The sequence below is a fragment of the Stigmatopora argus genome, chromosome 4, assembly GCF_051989625.1.
Source record: "Stigmatopora argus isolate UIUO_Sarg chromosome 4, RoL_Sarg_1.0, whole genome shotgun sequence".
Lineage (NCBI taxonomy): Eukaryota > Metazoa > Chordata > Actinopteri > Syngnathiformes > Syngnathidae > Stigmatopora > Stigmatopora argus.
In genome coordinates this window covers 19,904,203-19,924,386 of record NC_135390.1, presented here as the reverse complement: position 1 = coordinate 19,924,386, position 20,184 = coordinate 19,904,203, and the positions used below count along the sequence as shown (strand labels likewise).

The following is a 20,184-nucleotide window of genomic DNA, read 5'->3' as shown; positions in this document are numbered from 1 at the left end:
TATACTATGTTGTTTTTTAAGAAAAAAAAAGCCTTACTATACTATGTTGTTTTTAAGAAAAAAAAGCCTTACTATACTGTGTCGTTTTTGAAGAAAAAAAGCCTTACTATAGTATGTCGTTTTTGAAGAAAAAAAGCCTTACTATACTATGTCGTTTTTTAAGAAAAAAAGCCTTACTATACTATGTTGTTTTTTAAGAAAAAAAAGGCCTTACGATACTATGTCGTTTTTTAAGAAAAGAAGCCTTACTATACTATGTCGTTTTTTTAAAGAAAAAGAGCCTTACTATACTATGTCGATTTTTAAAGAAAAAGAGCCTTACTATACTATGTCGATTTTTAAGAAAAAAAGCCTTACTATACTATGTCGTTTTTAAAAGAAAAAACGCCTTACTATACATGGTCGTTTTTTTTCAGAAAAAAGCCTTACTATACATGGTCGTTTTTTTTCAGAAAAAAAAGCCTTACTATACATGGTCGTTTTTTAAGAAAAAAAAAAGCCTTACTATACTATGTCGTTTTTTTAAGAAAAAAAGCCTTAATATACTATGTCGTTTTTTTAAGAAAAAAAGCCTTACTATACTATGTCGTTTTTTTAAGAAAAAAAGCCTTACTATACTATGTCGTTTTTTAAGAAAAAAAAGCCTTACTATACTATGTCGTTTTTTAAGAAAAGAAGCCTTACTATACTATGTCGTTTTTTTAAAGAAAAACAGCCTTACTATACTATGTCGATTTTTAAAGAAAAAAGCCTTACTATACTATGTCGTTTTTTACGAAAAAAAGCCTTACTATATTATGTCGTTTTTTAAATAAAAAAAGCCTTACTATACTATATCGATTTTTAAGAAAAAAAAGCCTTACTATACTATGTCGTTTTTGAAGAAAAAAAGCCTTACTATACATGGTCGTTTTTTTCAGAACAAAAGCCTTACTATACATGGTCGTTTTTTAAGAAAAAAAAGCCTTACTATACTATGTCGTTTTTTAAGAAAAAAAAGCCTTACTATACTATGTTGTTTTTTAAGAAAAAAAAAAGGCCTTACGATACTATGTCGTTTTGGAAGAAAAAAGCCTTACTATACTATGTTGTTTTTTAAGAAAAAAAAAAGGCCTTACGATACTATGTCGTTTTTGAAGAAAAAAAGCCTTACTATAGTATGTCGTTTTTGAAGAAAAAAGCCTTACTATACTATGTCGTTTTTTAAGAAAAGAAGCCTTACTATACTATGTCCTTTTTTTAAAGAAAAAGAGCCTTACTATACTATGTCGATTTTTAAGAAAAAAAGCCTTACTATACTATGTCGTTTTTTAAAAGAAAAAACGCCTTACTATACTATGTCGATTTTTAAGAAAAAAAAAAGCCTTACTATACTATGTCGTTTTTGAAGAAAAAAAGCCTTACTATACTATGTCGTTTTTGAAGAAAAAAAGCCTTACTATACATGGTCGTTTTTTCAGAAAAAAGCCTTACTATACATGGTCGGTTTTTTTCAGAAAAAAAAGCCTTACTATACATGGTCGTTTTTAAGAAAAAAAAAGCCTTACTATACTATGTCGGTTTTTAAGAAAAAAAGCCTTACTATACTATGTCGTTTTTTAAGAAAAAAAGCCTTACTATACTATGTCGTTTTTTTTAAAGAAAAAGAGCCTTACTATACTATGTCGATTTTTAAAGAAAAAGAGCCTTACTATACTATGTCGATTTTTAAGAAAAAAAGCCTTACTATACTATGTTGTTTTTGAAGAAAAAAAAGCCTTACTATACTATGTCGTTTTTGAAGAAAAAAAGCCTTACTATACAAGGTCGTTTTTTTAAGAAAAAAAAGCCTTACTATACTATGTCGTTTTTTAAGAAAAAAAGCCTTACTATACTATGTCGTTTTTTAAGAAAAAAACCCTTACTATACTATGTGATTTTTTTAAGAAGAAAAAAAGCCTTACTATACTATGTCGTTTTTGAAGAAAAAAAAGCCTTACTATACTATGTCGTTTTTGAAGAAAAAAAAGGCTTACTATACTATGTCGTTTTTAAAGAAAAAAAGCCTTACTATAGTATGTCGTTTTTAAGAAAAAAAGCCTTACTATACATGGTCGTTTTTTAAGAAGAAAAAAAGCCTTACTATACTATGTCATTTTTGAAGAAAAAAAAGCCTTACTATACTATGTGATTTTTTTTAAGAAGAAAAAAAGCCTTACTATACTATGTCGTTTTTGAAGAAAAAAAAGCCTTACTATACTATGTCGTTTTTAAAGAAAAAAACCCTTACTATACTATGTCGTTTTTAAGAATAAAAGCCTTACTATACTATGTCGTTTTTTAAGAAAAAAAAGCCTTACTATACTATGTCGTTGTTTAAGAAAAAAAGCCTTACTATACTATGTCGTTTTTTAAGAAAAAAAGCCTTACTATACTATGTCCTTTTTTAAGAAAAAAGCCTTACTATACTATGTCGTTTTTTTAAGAAAAAAAAGCCTTACTATACTATGTCGATTTTTAAGAAAAAAAAGCCTTACTATACTATGTCGATTTTTAAAGAAAAAAAGCCTTACTATACTATGTTGTTTTTGAAGAAAAAAAAGCCTTACTATACTATGTCGTTTTTGAAGAAAAAAAGCCTTACTATACATGGTCGTTTTTTTCAGAAAAAAAAGCCTTACTATACATGGTCGTTTTTTAAGAAAAAAAAAGCCTTACTATACTATGTCGTTTTTGAAGAAAAAAAGCCTTACTATAGTATGTCGTTTTTGAAGAAAAAAGCCTTACTATACTATGTCGTTTTTTAAGAAAAAAAGCCTTACTATAATATGTCGTTTTTTAAGAAAAGAAGCCTTACTATACTATGTCGTTTTTTAAAAGAAAAAGACCCTTACTATACTATGTCGATTTTTAAGAAAAAAAGCCTTACTATACTATGTCGTTTTTGAAGAAAAAAAGCCTTACTATAGTATGTCGTTTTTGAAGAAAAAAGCCTTACTATACTATGTCGTTTTTTAAGAAAAAAAGCCTTACTATAATATGTCGTTTTTTAAGAAAAGAAGCCTTACTATACTATGTCGTTTTTTAAAAGAAAAAGACCCTTACTATACTATGTCGATTTTTAAGAAAAAAAGCCTTACTATACTATGTCGTTTTTTAAAAGAAAAAACGCCTTACTATACATGGTCGTTTTTTCAGAAAAAAGCCTTACTATACATGGTCGGTTTTTTTCAGAAAAAAAAGCCTTACTATACATGGTCGTTTTTTAAGAAAAAAAAAAGCCTTACTATACTATGTCGTTTTTTAAGAAAAAAAGCCTTACTATACTATGTCGTTTTTTAAGAAAAAAAGCCTTACTATACTATGTCGTTTTTTAAGAAAAAAAAAGCCTTACTATACTATGTCGTTTTTGAAGAAAAAAAGCCTTACTATACATGGTCGTTTTTTAAGAAAAAAAGCCTTACTATACTATGTCATTTTTTAAGAAAAAAAAGCCTTACTATACTATGTCGTTTTTGAAGAAAAAAAAGGCTTACTATACTATGTCGTTTTTAAAGAAAAAAAGCCTTACTATAGTATGTCGTTTTTAAGAAAAAAAGCCTTACTATACATGGTCGTTTTTTAAGAAAAAAAAAGCCTTACTATACTATGTCGTTTTTTAAGAAAAAAAGCCTTACTATACATGGTCGTTTTTTAAGAAAAAAAAGCCTTACTATACTATGTCATTTTTTAAGAAAAAAAAGCCTTACTATACTATGTGATTTTTTTAAGAAGAAAAAAAGCCTTACTATACTATGTCGTTTTTGAAGAAAAAAAAGGCTTACTATACTATGTCGTTTTTAAAGAAAAAAAGCCTTACTATACTATGTCGTTTTGAAGAAAAAAAAGCCTTACTATACTATGTCGTTTTTTTAAAGAAAAAGAGCCTTACTATACTATGTCGTTTTTTTAAGAAAAAAAGCCTTACTATACTATGTCGTTTTTTAAGAAAAAAAGCCTTACTATACTATGTCGTTTTTTTCAGAAAAAAAGCCTTACTATACATGGTCGTTTTTTAAGAAAAAAAAGCCTTACTATACTATGTCGTTTTTTAATAAAAAAAGCCTTACTATACTATGTCGTTTTTTAAAAGAAAAAACGCCTTACTATACATGGTCGTTTTTTCAGAAAAAAGCCTTACTATACATGGTCGTTTTTTTTCAGAAAAAAAAGCCTTACTATACATGGTCGTTTTTTAAGAAAAAAAAAAGCCTTACTATACATGGTCGTTTTTTTTCAGAAAAAAAAGCCTTACTATACATGGTCGTTTTTTAAGAAAAAAAAAAGCCTTACTATACTATGTCGTTTTTTAAGAAAAAAAAGCCTTACTATACTATGTCGTTTTTTAAGAAAAAAAGCCTTACTATACTATGTCGTTTTTTAAGAAAAAAAGCCTTACTATACTATGTCGTTTTTTTTAAGAAAAAGAGCCTTACTATACTATGTCGATTTTTAAGAAAAAAAAAAAAGCCTTAATATAGTATGTCGATTTTTAAAGAAAAAGAGCCTGACTATACTATGTTGTTTTTTAAGAAAAAAAAGCCTTACTATACTATGTCGTTTTTGAAGAAAAAAAGCCTTACTATACATGGTCGTTTTTTTCAGAAAAAAAGCCTTACTATACATGGTCGTTTTTTAAGAAAAAAAAAGCCTTACTATACATGGTCGTTTTTTAAGAAGAAAAAAAGCCTTACTATACTATGTCGATTTTTAAAGAAAAGCCTTACTATACTATGTCGTTTTTTTAAGAAAAAAAAGCCTTACTATACTATGTCGTTTTTTAAGACAAAAAAGCCTTACTATACTATGTCGTTTTTTGAGAAAAAAAGCCTTACTATACTATGTCGTTTTTTAAGACAAAAAAGCCTTACTATACTATGTCGTTTTTTAAGAAAAAAAGCCTTACTATACTATGTCGTTTTTTAAGAAAAAAAAAAAAGCCTTACTATACTATGTCATTTTTTAAGAAAAAAAAGCCTTACTATACTATGTCGTTTTTGAAGAAAAAAAGCCTTACTATACGTGGTCGTTTTTTTCAGAAAAAAAAGCCTTACTATACTATGTCGTTTTTTAAGAAAAAAAGCCTTACTATACTATGTCGTTTTTTAAGAAAAAAAGCCTTACTATACTATGTCGTTTTTTTTAAGAAAAAGAGCCTTACTATACTATGTCGTTTTTTTTAAGAAAAAGAGCCTTACTATACTATGTCGATTTTTAAAGAAATAGAGCCTTACTATACCATGTCGATTTTTAAGAAAAAAAAAGCCTTAATATAGTATGTCGATTTTTAAAGAAAAAGAGCCTGACTATACTATGTTGTTTTTTAAGAAAAAAAAAGCCTTACTATACTATGTCGTTTTTGAAGAAAAAAAGCCTTACTATACTATGTCGTTTTTTAAGAAAAAAAGCCTTACTATACTATGTCGTTTTTTTTAAGAAAAAGAGCCTTACTATACTATGTCGATTTTTAAAGAAATAGAGCCTTACTATACTATGTCGTTTTTTAAGAAAAAAAGCCTTACTATACTATGTCGTTTTTTAAGAAAAAAAGCCTTACTATACTATGTCGTTTTTTTTAAGAAAAAGCCTTACTATACTATGTCGATTTTTAAAGAAATAGAGCCTTACTATACTATGTCGATTTTTAAGAAAAAAAAAGCCTTAATATATAGTATGTCGATTTTTAAAGAAAAAGAGCCTGACTATACTATGTTGTTTTTTAAGAAAAAAAAAGCCTTACTATACTATGTCGTTTTTGAAGAAAAAAAGCCTTACTATACATGGTCGGTTTTTTCAGAAAAAAAAGCCTTACTATACATGGTCGTTTTTTTAAGAAAAAAAAAGCCTTACTATACTATGTCGTTTTTGAAGAAAAAAGCCTTAGTATACTATGTCGTTTTTTAAGAAAAAAAGCCTTGTTACGACTTTTACTTCCTCTAGATAGTCAAGTTTGATCGTCTTCTCGGCGCTCCACCAGGACCGGTAAGGACCCCGGCGGGGCCGATCCGAGGACCTCACTAAACCATCCAATCGGTAGTAGCGACGGGCGGTGTGTACAAAGGGCAGGGACTTAATCAACGCGGGCTTATGACCCGCGCTTACTGGGAATTCCTCGTTTGTGGGAAATAGTTGCAATCCCCAGTCCCTATCACGAGCGGGGTTCATAGGGTTACCCGCGCCTCTCGGCGCGGGGTAGGCACCGGCTGGTCCGCTCAATGTGGCGCGCGTGCAGCCCCGGACATCTAAGGGCATCACAGACCTGTTATTGCTCCATCTCGTGTGGCTGCGCGCCACTTGTCCCTCTAAGAAGCTGAACGCCGACCCAAAAAGCCGCCCGTGAACCGCGGACTGAGGTTTTACACATGCCTCTCTCTTACACGTGTCTTCTCTCTCAGTCTCTCACACCATGCCGTTTCGTGCGGGCATCGAGGAGCCCCGCCGCGGCTTTTTAAAGAAAAAGAGCCTTACTATACTATGTCGATTTTTAAGAAAAAAAGCCTTACTATACTATGTCGATTTTTAAAGAAAAAGAGCCTTACTATACTATGTTGTTTTTTAAGAAAAAAAAAGCCTTACTATACTATGTCGTTTTTTAAGAAAAAAAGCCTTACTATACATGGTCGTTTTTTAAGAAAAAAAAGCCTTACTATACTATGTCATTTTTTAAGAAAAAAAAAGCCTTACTATACTATGTCGTTTTTTAAGAAAAAAAAGCCTTACTATGTTGTTTTTTAAGAGCCTTACTATGTTGTTTTTTAAGAGCCTTACTATGTCGTTTTTTAAGAAAAAAAAGCCTTACTATACTATGTCGTTTTTGAAGAAAAAAAAGCCTTACTATACTATGTCGTTTTTTAAGAAAAAAAGCCTTACTATACTATGTCGTTTTTTTCAGAAAAAAAAGCCTTACTATACATGGTCGTTTTTGAAGAAAAAAAAGCCTTACTATACTATGTCGTTTTTAAAGAAAAAAAGCCTTACTATACTATGTCGTTTTTAAGAATAAAAGCCTTACTATACTATGTCGTTTTTTAAGAAAAAAAGCCTTACTATACTATGTCGATTTTTAAGAAAAAAAGCCTTACTATACTATGTCGTTTTTTAAAAGAAAAAACGCCTTACTATACATGGTCATTTTTTCAGAAAAAAAGCCTTACTATACATGGTCGTTTTTTAAGAAAAAAAAGCCTTACTATACTATGTCGTTTTTTAAGAAAAAAAAGCCTTACTATACTATGTCGTTTTTTAAGAAAAAAAGCCTTACTATACTATGTCGTTTTTTTAAGAAAAAAAGCCTTACTATACTATGTCGTTTTTTAAGAAAAAAAAGCCTTACTATACTATGTCGTTTTTTAAGAAAAAAAAGCCTTACTATACTATGTCGTTTTTTAAGAAAAAAAGCCTTACTATACTATGTCATTTTTTTAAAGAAAAAGAGCCTTACTATACTATGTCGATTTTTAAAGAAAAAGAGCCTTACTATACTATGTCGATTTTTAAGAAAAAAAAGCCTTACTATACTATGTCGATTTTTAAAGAAAAAGAGCCTTACTATACTATGTTGTTTTATAAGAAAAAAAGCCTTACTATACTATGTCGTTTTTTAAGAAAAAAAGCCTTACTATACTATGTCGTTTTTTTTAAGAAAAAGAGCCTTACTATACTATGTCGTTTTTTAAGAAAAAAAGCCTTACTATACATGGTCGTTTTTTAAGAAAAAAAAGCCTTACTATACATGGTCGTTTTTTAAGAAAAAAAAGCCTTACTATACTATGTCATTTTTTAAGAAAAAAAGCCTTACTATACTATGTGATTTTTTAAGAAGAAAAAAAGCCTTACTATACTATGTCGTTTTTTAAGAAGAAAAAAAGCCTTACTATACGATGTCGTTTTTGAAGAAAAAAAAGCCTTACTATACTATGTCGTTTTTGAAGAAATAAAGCCTTACTATACATGGTCGTTTTTTTCAGAAAAAAAAGCCTTACTATACATGGTCGTTTTTTAAGAAAAAAAAAGCCTTACTATACATGGTCGTTTTTTAAGAAAAAAAAGCCTTACTATACATGGTCTTTTTTTATGAAAAAAAAAGCCTTACTATACTATGTCATTTTTTAAGAAAAAAAAGCCTTACTATACTATGTGATTTTTTAAGAAGAAAAAAAGCCTTACTATACTATGTCGTTTTTTTAAGAAGAAAAAAAGCCTTACTATACTATGTCGTTTTTTAAGAAAAAAAAGCCTTACTATACTATGTCGTTTTTGAGGAAAAAAAAGCCTTACTATACTATGTCGTTTTTTAAGAAAAAAAGCCTTACTATACTATGTCGTTTTTTTCAGAAAAAAAAGCCTTACTATACATGGTCGTTTTTGAAGAAAAAAAAGCCTTACTATACTATGTCGTTTTTAAAGAAAAAAAAGCCTTACTATACTATGTCGTTTTTAAGAATAAAAGCCTTACTATACTATGTCGTTTTTTAAGAAAAAAAAGCCTTACTATACTATGTCGATTTTTAAGAAAAAAAGCCTTACTATACTATGTCGTTTTTTAAAAGAAAAAACGCCTTACTATACATGGTCATTTTTTCAGAAAAAAAGCCTTACTATACATGGTCGTTTTTTAAGAAAAAAAAGCCTTACTATACTATGTCGTTTTTTAAGAAAAAAAAGCCTTACTATACTATGTCGTTTTTTAAGAAAAAAAAGCCTTACTATACTATGTCGTTTTTTAAGAAAAAAAGCCTTACTATACTATGTCATTTTTTTAAAGAAAAAGAGCCTTACTATACTATGTCGATTTTTAAAGAAAAAGAGCCTTACTATACTATGTCGATTTTTAAAGAAAAAAAAGCCTTACTATACTATGTCGATTTTTAAAGAAAAAGAGCCTTACTATACTATGTTGTTTTTTAAGAAAAAAAGCCTTACTATACTATGTCGTTTTTGAAGAAAAAAAAGCCTTACTATACATGGTCGTTTTTTTCAGAAAAAAAAGCCTTACTATACATGGTCGTTTTTTAAGAAAAAAAAAGCCTTACTATACTATGTCGTTTTTTAAGAAAAAAAGCCTTACTATACATGGTCGTTTTTTAAGAAAAAAAAGCCTTACTATACTATGTCATTTTTTAAGAAAAAAAGCCTTACTATACTATGTGATTTTTTAAGAAGAAAAAAAGCCTTACTATACTATGTCGTTTTTTAAGAAGAAAAAAAGCCTTACTATACTATGTCGTTTTTGAAGAAAAAAAAGCCTTACTATACTATGTCGTTTTTGAAGAAATAAAGCCTTACTATACATGGTCGTTTTTTTCAGAAAAAAAAGCCTTACTATACATGGTCGTTTTTTAAGAAAAAAAAAGCCTTACTATACATGGTCGTTTTTTAAGAAAAAAAAGCCTTACTATACATGGTCTTTTTTTATGAAAAAAAAAGCCTTACTATACTATGTCATTTTTTAAGAAAAAAAAGCCTTACTATACTATGTGATTTTTTAAGAAGAAAAAAAGCCTTACTATACTATGTCGTTTTTTTAAGAAGAAAAAAAGCCTTACTATACTATGTCGTTTTTTAAGAAAAAAAAGCCTTACTATACTATGTCGTTTTTTAAGAAAAAAAAGCCTTACTATACTATGTCGTTTTTGAGGAAAAAAAAGCCTTACTATACTATGTCGTTTTTTAAGAAAAAAAGCCTTACTATACTATGTCGTTTTTTTCAGAAAAAAAAAGCCTTACTATACATGGTCGTTTTTGAAGAAAAAAAAGCCTTACTATACTATGTCGTTTTTAAAGAAAAAAAGCCTTACTATACTATGTCGTTTTTAAGAATAAAAGCCTTACTATACTATGTCGTTTTTTAAGAAAAAAAAGCCTTACTATACTATGTCGATTTTTAAGAAAAAAAGCCTTACTATACTATGTCGTTTTTTAAAAGAAAAAACGCCTTACTATACATGGTCATTTTTTCAGAAAAAAAGCCTTACTATACATGGTCGTTTTTTAAGAAAAAAAAGCCTTACTATACTATGTCGTTTTTTAAGAAAAAAAAGCCTTACTATACTATGTCGTTTTTTAAAAAAAAAAGCCTTACTATACTATGTCGTTTTTTAAGAAAAAAAGCCTTACTATACTATGTCATTTTTTTAAAGAAAAAGAGCCTTACTATACTATGTCGATTTTTAAAGAAAAAGAGCCTTACTATACTATGTCGATTTTTAAGAAAAAAAAGCCTTACTATACTATGTCGATTTTTAAAGAAAAAGAGCCTTACTATACTATGTTGTTTTTTAAGAAAAAAAAGCCTTACTATACTATGTCGATTTTTAAAGAAAAAAGCCTTACTATACTATGTCGTTTTTTACGAAAAAAAGCCTTACTATATTATGTCGTTTTTTAAATAAAAAAAGCCTTACTATACTATATCGATTTTTAAGAAAAAAAAGCCTTACTATACTATGTCGTTTTTGAAGAAAAAAAGCCTTACTATACATGGTCGTTTTTTTCAGAACAAAAGCCTTACTATACATGGTCGTTTTTTAAGAAAAAAAAGCCTTACTATACTATGTCGTTTTTTAAGAAAAAAAAGCCTTACTATACTATGTTGTTTTTTAAGAAAAAAAAAGGCCTTACGATACTATGTCGTTTTGGAAGAAAAAAGCCTTACTATACTATGTTGTTTTTTAAGAAAAAAAAAAGGCCTTACGATACTATGTCGTTTTTGAAGAAAAAAAGCCTTACTATAGTATGTCGTTTTTGAAGAAAAAAGCCTTACTATACTATGTCGTTTTTTAAGAAAAGAAGCCTTACTATACTATGTCCTTTTTTTAAAGAAAAAGAGCCTTACTATACTATGTCGATTTTTAAGAAAAAAAGCCTTACTATACTATGTCGTTTTTTAAAAGAAAAAACGCCTTACTATACTATGTCGATTTTTAAGAAAAAAAAAGCCTTACTATACTATGTCGTTTTTGAAGAAAAAAAGCCTTACTATACATGGTCGTTTAAGAAAAAAAAAGCCTTACTATACTATGTCGTTTTTTAAGAAAAAAAAGCCGTACTATACATGGTCGTTTTTTAAGAAAAAAAAGCCTTACTATACTATGTCATTTTTTAAGAAAAAAAAGCCTTACTATACTATGTGATTTTTTAAGAAGAAAAAAAGCCTTACTATACTATGTCGTTTTTGAAGAAAAAAAAGCCTTACTATACATGGTCGTTTTTTTCAGAAAAAAAAGCCTTACTTTACATGGTCGTTTTTTAAGAAAAAAAAAGCCTTACTATACTATGTCGTTTTTTAAGAAAAAAAGCCTTACTATACATGGTCGTTTTTTAAGAAAAAAAAAGCCTTACTATACTATGTCATTTTTTAAGAAAAAAAAGCCTTACTATACTATGTGATTTTTTAAGAAGAAAAAAAGCCTTACTATACTATGTCGTTTTTTAAGAAGAAAAAAAGCCTTACTATACTATGTCGTTTTTTAAGAAGAAAAAAAGCCTTACTATACTATGTCGTTTTTTTCAGAAAAAAAGCCTTACTATACATGGTCGTTTTTTTCAGAAAAAAAGCCTTACTATACATGGTCGTTTTTGAAGAAAAAAAAGCCTTACTATACTATGTCGTTTTTAAAGAAAAAAAGCCTTACTATACTATGTCGTTTTTTAAGAAAAAAAGCCTTACTATACTATGTCATTTTTTTAAGAAAAAAAAGCCTTACTATACTATGTCGTTTTTTAAGAAAAAAAGCCTTACTATACTATGTCGTTTTTTAAGAAAAAAAAAGCCTTACTATACTATGTCGTTTTTTAAGAAAAAAAAAGCCTTACTATCCTATGTCGTTTTTTAAGAAAAAAAAGCCTTACTATACTATGTCGTTTTTTAAGAAAAAAAGCCTTACTATACTATGTCGGTTTTTTTAAAGAAAAAGAGCCTTACTATACTATGACGATTTTTAAAGAAAAAGAGCCTTACTATACTATGTCGATTTTTAAGAAAAAAAAGCCTTACTATACTATGTCGATTTTGAAGAAAAAAAGCCTTACTATACATGGTCGTTTTTTTCAGAAAAAAAAGCCTTACTATACATGGTCATTTTTTAAGAAAAAAAAGCCTTACTATACTATGTCGTTTTTTAAGAAAAAAAGCCTTACTATACATGGTCTTTTTTTATGAAAAAAAAGCCTTACTATACTATGTCATTTTTTAAGAAAAAAAAGCCTTACTTTACTATGTGATTTTTTAAGAAGAAAAAAAGCCTTACTATACTATGTCGTTTTTTAAGAAGAAAAAAAGCCTTACTATAGTATGTCGTTTTTGAAGAAAAAAAAGCCTTACTTTACTATGTCGTTTTTGAAGAAAAAAAGCCTTACTATACATGGTCGTTTTTTTTCAGAAAAAAAGCCTTACTATACATGGTCGTTTTTGAAGAAAAAAAAAGCCTTACTATACTATGTCGTTTTTAAAGAAAAAAAGCCTTACTATACTGTGTCGTTTTTAAGAAAAAAAGCCTTACTATACTATGTCGTTTTTTGAGAAAAAAACAGCCTTACTATACTATGTCGTTTTTGAAGAAAAACAGCCTTACTATACTATGTCGTTTTTGAAGAAAAAAAAGCCTTACTATACTATGTCGTATTTTAAAGAAAAAAAGCCATACTATACTATGTCGTTTTTAAAGAAAAAAAGCCTTACTATACTATGTCGTTTTTTTAAAGAAAAAGAGCCTTACTATACTATGTCGTTTTTTAAGAAAAAAGCCTTACTATACTATGTCATTTTTTAAGAAAAAAGCCTTACTATACTATGTCGTTTTTTAAGAAAAAAAAGCCTTACTATACTATGTCGTTTTTTAAGGAAAAAAAAGCCTTACTATACTATGTCGTTTTTTTTTAAAGAAAAAGAGCCTTACTATACTATGTCGATTTTTAAAGAAAAGGAGCCTTACTATACTATGTCGATTTTTAAGAAAAAAAAGCCTTACTATACTATGTCGTTTTTTAAAAGAAAAAACGCCTTACTATACATGGTCGTTTTTTCAGAAAAAAAGCCTTACTATACATGGTCGTTTTTTTCAGAAAAAAAGCCTTACTATACATGGTCGTTTTTTAAGAAAAAAAAAGCCTTACTATACTATGTCGTTTTTTAAGAAAAAAAGCCTTACTATACATGGTCGTTTTTTAAGAAAAAAAAGCCTTACTATACTATGTGGTTTTTGAAGAAAAAAAAGCCTTACTGTTGGGTTCATTCTGGGATGTTACTATATGTTCATTTGGAATTAATGGAATAAAGCTGAAAGGAAGTTTTATTAAGGGGATCATGTGCAAATTTATAATATAGGGGGGAATGTTGGAGTAATCATTATTATAAATGTTTGCAATGAATATAAAGCCTTATAATATACATGCTTACTATATTAATCAATATATTTGCTTATTAGGAATAGTAATGCTCATCCTAAATGTGTAACCATATTAAACAATATATATATATATATATGTGTTGAATTAATGTGTTTTCAACGAAGACAAACGCTTACGCCAAGGTCGCTCTCCAGGACAGCTGGGTCCAGCGAGAGATCCAAGTTCGCAAGGACATAAAACAATACACTGAGTTCTTGCTCCGAGGACTGAGTACTGGAAGATACGCCTCAACCCTTTCCCCAGATGCAAGTTCGCAATGAAGATCGGTGAAGGACGCTTAAATTGTTGTTGGCTCAGCGGATGGCTATCAATCAACTCGCATATTTGTTTTTCCTTTGTGACGCTTGATATGGAATTGTTTTGTTTCTTGCTTACGCAATTGGATCGATTACTCGCATGTTGTTTTAATTTGTGACGCTAGGTTGACGCTAGGTTTGCTTGCTTACGCAATTGGAATCGATAACCTTGTAATTGTTTTGATTTGAAGCCTTAAATGGGCAGGACATAATGCCCCTCTTTAGAATAATCTTGGTCGGCCGAGCGGCCGGATGTATTCTCTTCTTGCAAGAATTAAATGTGATGTGACTACAGATGCCTTTTTTATTGAAAGCTGAATTGGAAAAACCTAAGGATAAACCTACAATTGGATAAACCTAACATACTATGTCGTTTTTGAAGAAAAAAAAACCCTTACTATACTATGTCGTTTTTAAAGAAAAAAAGCCTTACTATACTATGTTGTTTTTTAAAGAAAAAAAGCCTTACTATACTATGTCGTTTTTTAAGAAAAAAAGCCTTACTATACTATGTCGTTTTTTGAGGAAAAAACAGCCTTACTATACTATGTCGTTTTTGAAGAAAAACAGCCTTACTATACTATGTCGTTTTTGAAGAAAAAAAAGCCTTACTATACTATGTCGTATTTTAAAGAAAAAAAGCCATACTATACTATGTCGTCTTTTAAGAAAAAAAGCCTTTCTATACTTTCTCGTTTTCTAAGAAAAACAGCCTTACTATACTATGTCGTTTTTTTTAAGAAAAAGAGCCTTACTATACTATTTCCTTTTTTAAGAAAAATAGCCTTACTATACTATGTCGTTTTTTAAAGAAAAAAAGCCTTACTATACTATGTCGTTTTTTTTAAAGAAAAAACGCCTTACTATACATGGTCGTTTTTTCAGAAAAAAAGCCTCACTATACATGGTCGTTTTAAAAAAAAAAAAGCCTTACTATACTATGTCGTTTTTTAAGAAAAAAAGCCTTACTATACTATGTCGTTTTTTAAGAAAAAAAGCCTTACTATACATGGTCGTTTTTTCAAAGAAAAAGAGCCTTACTATAGTATGTCCTTTTTTAAGAAAAAGAGCCTTACTATACTATGTCGTTTTTTAAGAAAAAAATCCTTACTATACTATGTCGTTTTTTAAGAAGAAAAAAAAGCCTTACTATACTAGGTCGTTTTTTAAGAAAAAAAGCCTTACTATACTACGTCGTTTTTTAAGAAAAAGAGCCTTACTATACTATGTTGTTTTTTAAGAAAAAAAGCCTTACTATACTATGTCGATTTTTAAAGAAAAATAGCCTTACTTTACTATGTCCTTTTTTAAAGAAAAAAAGCCTTACTATACTATGTCATTTTTTAAGAAGAAAAAAGCCTTACTATACATGGTCGTTTTTTTAAGAAAAAAAACCTTACTATACTAGGTCGTTTTTTAAGAAAAAGAGCCTTACTATACTATGTTGTTTTTTAAGAAAAAAAGCCTTACTATACTATGTCCTTTTTTAAGAAAAAGAGCCTTACTATACTATGTTGTTTTTTTAAGAAAGAAAGCCTTACTATACTATGTCCTTTTTTAAGAAAAAAAGCCTTACTATACATGGTCGTTTTTTCAAAGAAAAAGAGCCTTACTATAGTATGTCCTTTTTTAAGAAAAAGAGCCTTACTATACTATGTCGTTTTTTAAGAAAAAAATCCTTACTATACTATGTCGTTTTTTAAGAAGAAAAAAAAGCCTTACTATACTAGGTCGTTTTTTAAGAAAAAAAGCCTTACTATACTACGTCGTTTTTTAAGAAAAAGAGCCTTACTATACTATGTTGTTTTTTAAGAAAAAAAGCCTTACTATACTATGTCGATTTTTAAAGAAAAAGAGCCTTACTTTACTATGTCCTTTTTTAAAGAAAAAAAGCCTTACTATACTATGTCATTTTTTAAGAAGAAAAAAGCCTTACTATACATGGTCGTTTTAAGAAAAAAAACCTTACTATACTAGGTCGTTTTTTAAGAAAAAGAGCCTTACTATACTATGTTGTTTTTTAAGAAAAAAAGCCTTACTATACTATGTCCTTTTTTAAGAAAAAGAGCCTTACTATACTATGTTGTTTTTTAAGAAAGAAAGCCTTACTATACTATGTCCTTTTTTTCGAAAAAGAGCCTTACTATACATGGTCGTTTTTTTCAGAAAAAAAGCCTTACTATACATGGTCGTTTTTTTAAAGAAAAAAAACCTTACTATACTATGTCATTTTTTAAAGAAAAAAGCCTTACTATATACATGGTCGTTTTTTAAGAAAAAAAGCCTTACTATACATGGTTGTTTTTAAAGAAAAAAAAGGCTTACTATACATGGTCTTTTTTAAAGTAAAAAACCCTTTCTATACATTTTTAAAAAAAAAAGCTTTACTATAAAGTCATTTTTCTACGAGAAATGTTGAAGTTTTGTAAAAAAATATATATATATTTCACAAAAATCAACAAATTAGATCATTTTGTTTCATTGGAAAACACTGAAAGATGATATTTGTAATATAATGTAAGTATTTAATAAGATACACAAGATGGAGAGTAAATATACTTACAAGTTGAAAAACCAAGAAGCACAATGACGCTCAGCCACATAAACTTTGTCAGGTCCCCAAATATGATCTGGGAAGAAACCATGCAAAAAAGTGTGCTCAAGTTAACAACATAATGAAGTGTGGCAAGAAAAAACAAAAGTTCGGTCCAACTGTTTTCTCAGAAAAAAAAAAACAACAAAAAAACCTAAAACACAATAATGGTATTCTTTACTTAACTCTAGAAAAAAGATTTTCCTACACAAAAAACAACAACACTGAATTCCTAAGATCAATCACAGCCTGACTTTATTCCAATGAATACCTTCTGGATCATGATGACGTAGGGTCCGAGCATTTCGAAACCACGTGCAAAGAAGGTGACATTGGTCCATCCCAGCACCAAACACACCGCCATGACCTCGGCCTCGCCCTGCACGCCGCACGCTCGGAATATGCACAGCAGCACCACGAGGCACGCGTAGCTCACACTGCCGTGGCAACAGAAACAAAATTGGACCGTGTCTTGACAACATCTGTAGCCATCTTTAGCCGTGATTTCACAAACTTACAGAATGACGTGGAAGGGACCACCCATCGCCGTTTGACCAAAGTAGCGTTTAGCTCCCACCCTCAGGATGTCTGGGATCTGATTTGGGCAACAGCAAAAATGCCCGTGTTTGTGCGAAACACTAATTTGGGGATTGTGATACATTGTTTATAAATCAGGGGGTGTCAAACGTAGGGCTTGGTTGCAGTAGCAAGACAGACACAAGACACACAAGAAATTGTAGATCTAGGTAAAAAACTGGAGCCACACAGTCCCTCAGTAGTTTGGAGGTTTTAAAGTTAAGTTAGCCGAGACTCGAATAATAGCCTTACTATACATGGTCTATTTTTTTTTAAAGAAAAGCCTTAATATACATGCTCTTTAAAAATAAAAAAAAGCCTTACTATACATGCTCTTTAAAAAAAGCCTTATTATACATGGTCTTTTTTTTAAACCTTACTATACATGGTAATTTATTATTATTATTCTTAAAAAAGCTTTACTATAGATAGTCATTTTGTTTAAAAGCCTTATTCGGGAAATGTCTTGGTTGCAGTAGCAAGACAGACACAAGACACACAAGACATTGTAGACCTAGGTAAAAAAACTGGAGCCACACAGTCCCTCAGTAGTTTGGAGGTTTTAAAGTTAAGTCAGCCGAGACTCTAATAATAGCCTTACTATACATGGTCTATTTTTTTTAAAGAAAATCCTTACTATACATGCTCTTTTAAAAAAAAGCCTTACTATACATGCTCTTTAAAAAAAAAAGCCTTATTATACATGGTCTTTTTTTTAAACCTTACTATACATCAGGGGCAGGGAACCTATGGCTCGGGAGCCACATGTGGCTCTTTTGATGGTTGCATATGGCTCTGAGCTAAAATATGGAAACCGGTGGTGAGAGAGCCGAGTCCCGAATGCACCAATAGGAACGTCACATCGGCACTGTGGCATTGACTTTTTTTTCATTAGAGTCTTCTGCATCTATTCTCTCATTGATACTCATTGATATTCATTGATTAGCAACAGCGTAACAATGTTGTCAAAATAATTCAAATACTTTTTGTACTTTAAAAGTGGTAAAATGACTAAAAAAATTGGCACATTTTCATGTATTTTGACTTTTAAATTGTGAGTATGGCTCTCAGGGAATGACATTTGAAAATAGTAATTGTTTATGGCTCTCTCTTTCAAAAAGGTTCCCGACCCCTGCTATACATGGTCATTTATTATTATTATTCTTAAAAAAGCTTTACTATACATAGTCATTTTTTTTAAAAAAAGCCTTATTCGGGAAATGTCTTGGTTGCAGTAGCAAGACAGACACAAGACACACAAGACATTGTAGACCTAGGTAAAAAAAACTGGAGCCACACAGTCCCTCAGTAGTTTGGACGTTATAAAGTTAAGTTAGCTGAGACTCTAATAATAGCCTTACTATACATGGTCTATTTTTTCTTTAAAGAAAAGCCTTACTATACATGCTCTTTAAAAAAAAGCCTTACTATACATGGTCATTTATTATTATTATTTTTTAAAAGCCTTACTATACATGGTCATTCATTAAAAAAAAAAAAATTAAAGCCTTACTATAAATAGTCATTTTTATTTTTAAAAAAAAGCCTTATTCGGGAAATGTCTTGGTTGCAGTAGCAAGACACACAAGACATTGTAGACCTAGGTAAAAAAAATGGAGCCACACAGGAAGTCCACAAGGTGTGCACCTTCTGCAGACTGACACTGAGGTTACCGCAAAGACCCTCAGTAGTCTGGATGATAGCCTAATGACTATTAAACAAGTCACATATGCACGTTTGTTCATTTTCCCATCCCAGTCGAAACTAATTGGACGTCTAGCCCTGTCAATGGAAGCGAGTAAGTGAACTTTTTGGCCTGAAATGCGATCTGAATTGAGTTTGACAGCCCCGATTTAATTGCTACATACACAATAGCCATACCTCCAGTAACAAGATGACCAAAGCTCCAAGGACACTCAGGATCTCTCCTACCAGACGCAACCTGTCCTCATGTGTCACATAACTTTCCTGAAGAAAATATGAACATTTATTAGAATATTAATATCAATAGCGAACAATTGACCCAAATGATAGCTCACGACACCGATGCTTATGTGACGTATTTTTAGCTGCTTAACGCACACGTAGCGTTTTCTGGACTCGGATGGTTTTGTCCATATCCGACGACGTGTAGTTCTCCGGAACGTCCTTTAAGGGGCGATATGAGCAACAGAGTGTGAACATTCCGATGTAGAGCAGATAAAAAACCATCAGGAGTCTGGATGAATGAATAGAAAGGAAAAAATAAGTAGGATTAGAAAGAAAAGTTGAACGTGCAGTTTTTATTTGACATGAGCCGTTGAAGTATACCTGAAGTAATGTTTTCCATAAAGGTTCCACTTGAGGCTGACAAGTTGTCTCACGGGGGTCAACTCTAGTATTCTTCTGGCCTGGAGATCAAAATATATTTATTGTGGGGAAATTTTCAAAGCACAGTTTGAGTTTGATTTATTTAATAAGGGGCAGCACATATTAATGAACATATTTATATTCATGGTAATGAACGTATATATGTAAATATGTAAGATTGTAGCCGAGGGCTAATTTCCATTTTTAGTCCCTTGTGTAGGTTGAAGATAAACGATGACACATACTAGACCAGACGTGGGCAAACTACGGCCCGCGGGCCATATACGGCCCGTTAGGCCTTTTAATCCGGCCCGCCGACGTTGTCCAAATTATTATTATTTTTTTTTAATGCGGTCAAAATACAGGAAATCATTGGATGACCTGCATGAGCAATTCTGCCGTCGGTTTTGTGATTTTGGAAAAATTGACAGCTGGTGTCATGCCCTTTCTCACAAAACCCGGAAACGGTTCCACAGGAGTTGCAGTTGGAACTGATTGATCTCCAATGTGACAAGTTCAACTCCCTGAAAGTCTCTGAGTTTTAGGCTTCATTAAGTGCAGCCAAATTTACAAACATCCAGAAGATGGCAAAGAGGATTCTGGTGTTATTTGGCTCTACATGTGTGTGAACAGACCTTTAGTCTGATGAAAACCAAGAAAGCACCCCATAAACCCCACATGAGTGATGAGTATGTTCATACTTTAGTCCTTTTTTTCTGTTTATGTTTCATATGTACTGTTAACGGATGCAGTTTTTTTATATGTATCGTATCTTGTGCTGACCCGGCCAGCCTGTCAAATTTTTAAAGTCAATGTGGCCCCCGGGCCGAAAAGTTTGCCCAACCCTGTAATAGACACACACACGCACAGTTTTAGACAACGTTGTGATCGCATTTTTTTTGTCGAACAGCCAGGCTTTAAGATGATTGGCAAAGAGGTTCAGAG

At 30.2% G+C, this 20,184-nt stretch overlaps 1 protein-coding gene across 1 annotated transcript in view; it reads right to left on the bottom strand.

Moving 5' to 3' along the window:
* trpv6 (transient receptor potential cation channel, subfamily V, member 6) overlaps window positions 1-20,184 on the bottom strand; it is a 29,592-nt gene that overhangs the window by 5,883 nt on the left and 3,525 nt on the right. Inside the window, exons 8-13 of the mRNA XM_077599422.1 lie at window positions 19,201-19,280; window positions 18,973-19,108; window positions 18,772-18,858; window positions 16,833-16,909; window positions 16,586-16,751; window positions 16,285-16,351 (exon numbers count right to left, since the gene is read on the bottom strand). Coding sequence (XP_077455548.1) covers window positions 16,285-16,351; window positions 16,586-16,751; window positions 16,833-16,909; window positions 18,772-18,858; window positions 18,973-19,108; window positions 19,201-19,280 — 613 coding nt within the window. The remainder of the gene's footprint in view (window positions 1-16,284; window positions 16,352-16,585; window positions 16,752-16,832; window positions 16,910-18,771; window positions 18,859-18,972; window positions 19,109-19,200; window positions 19,281-20,184) is intronic.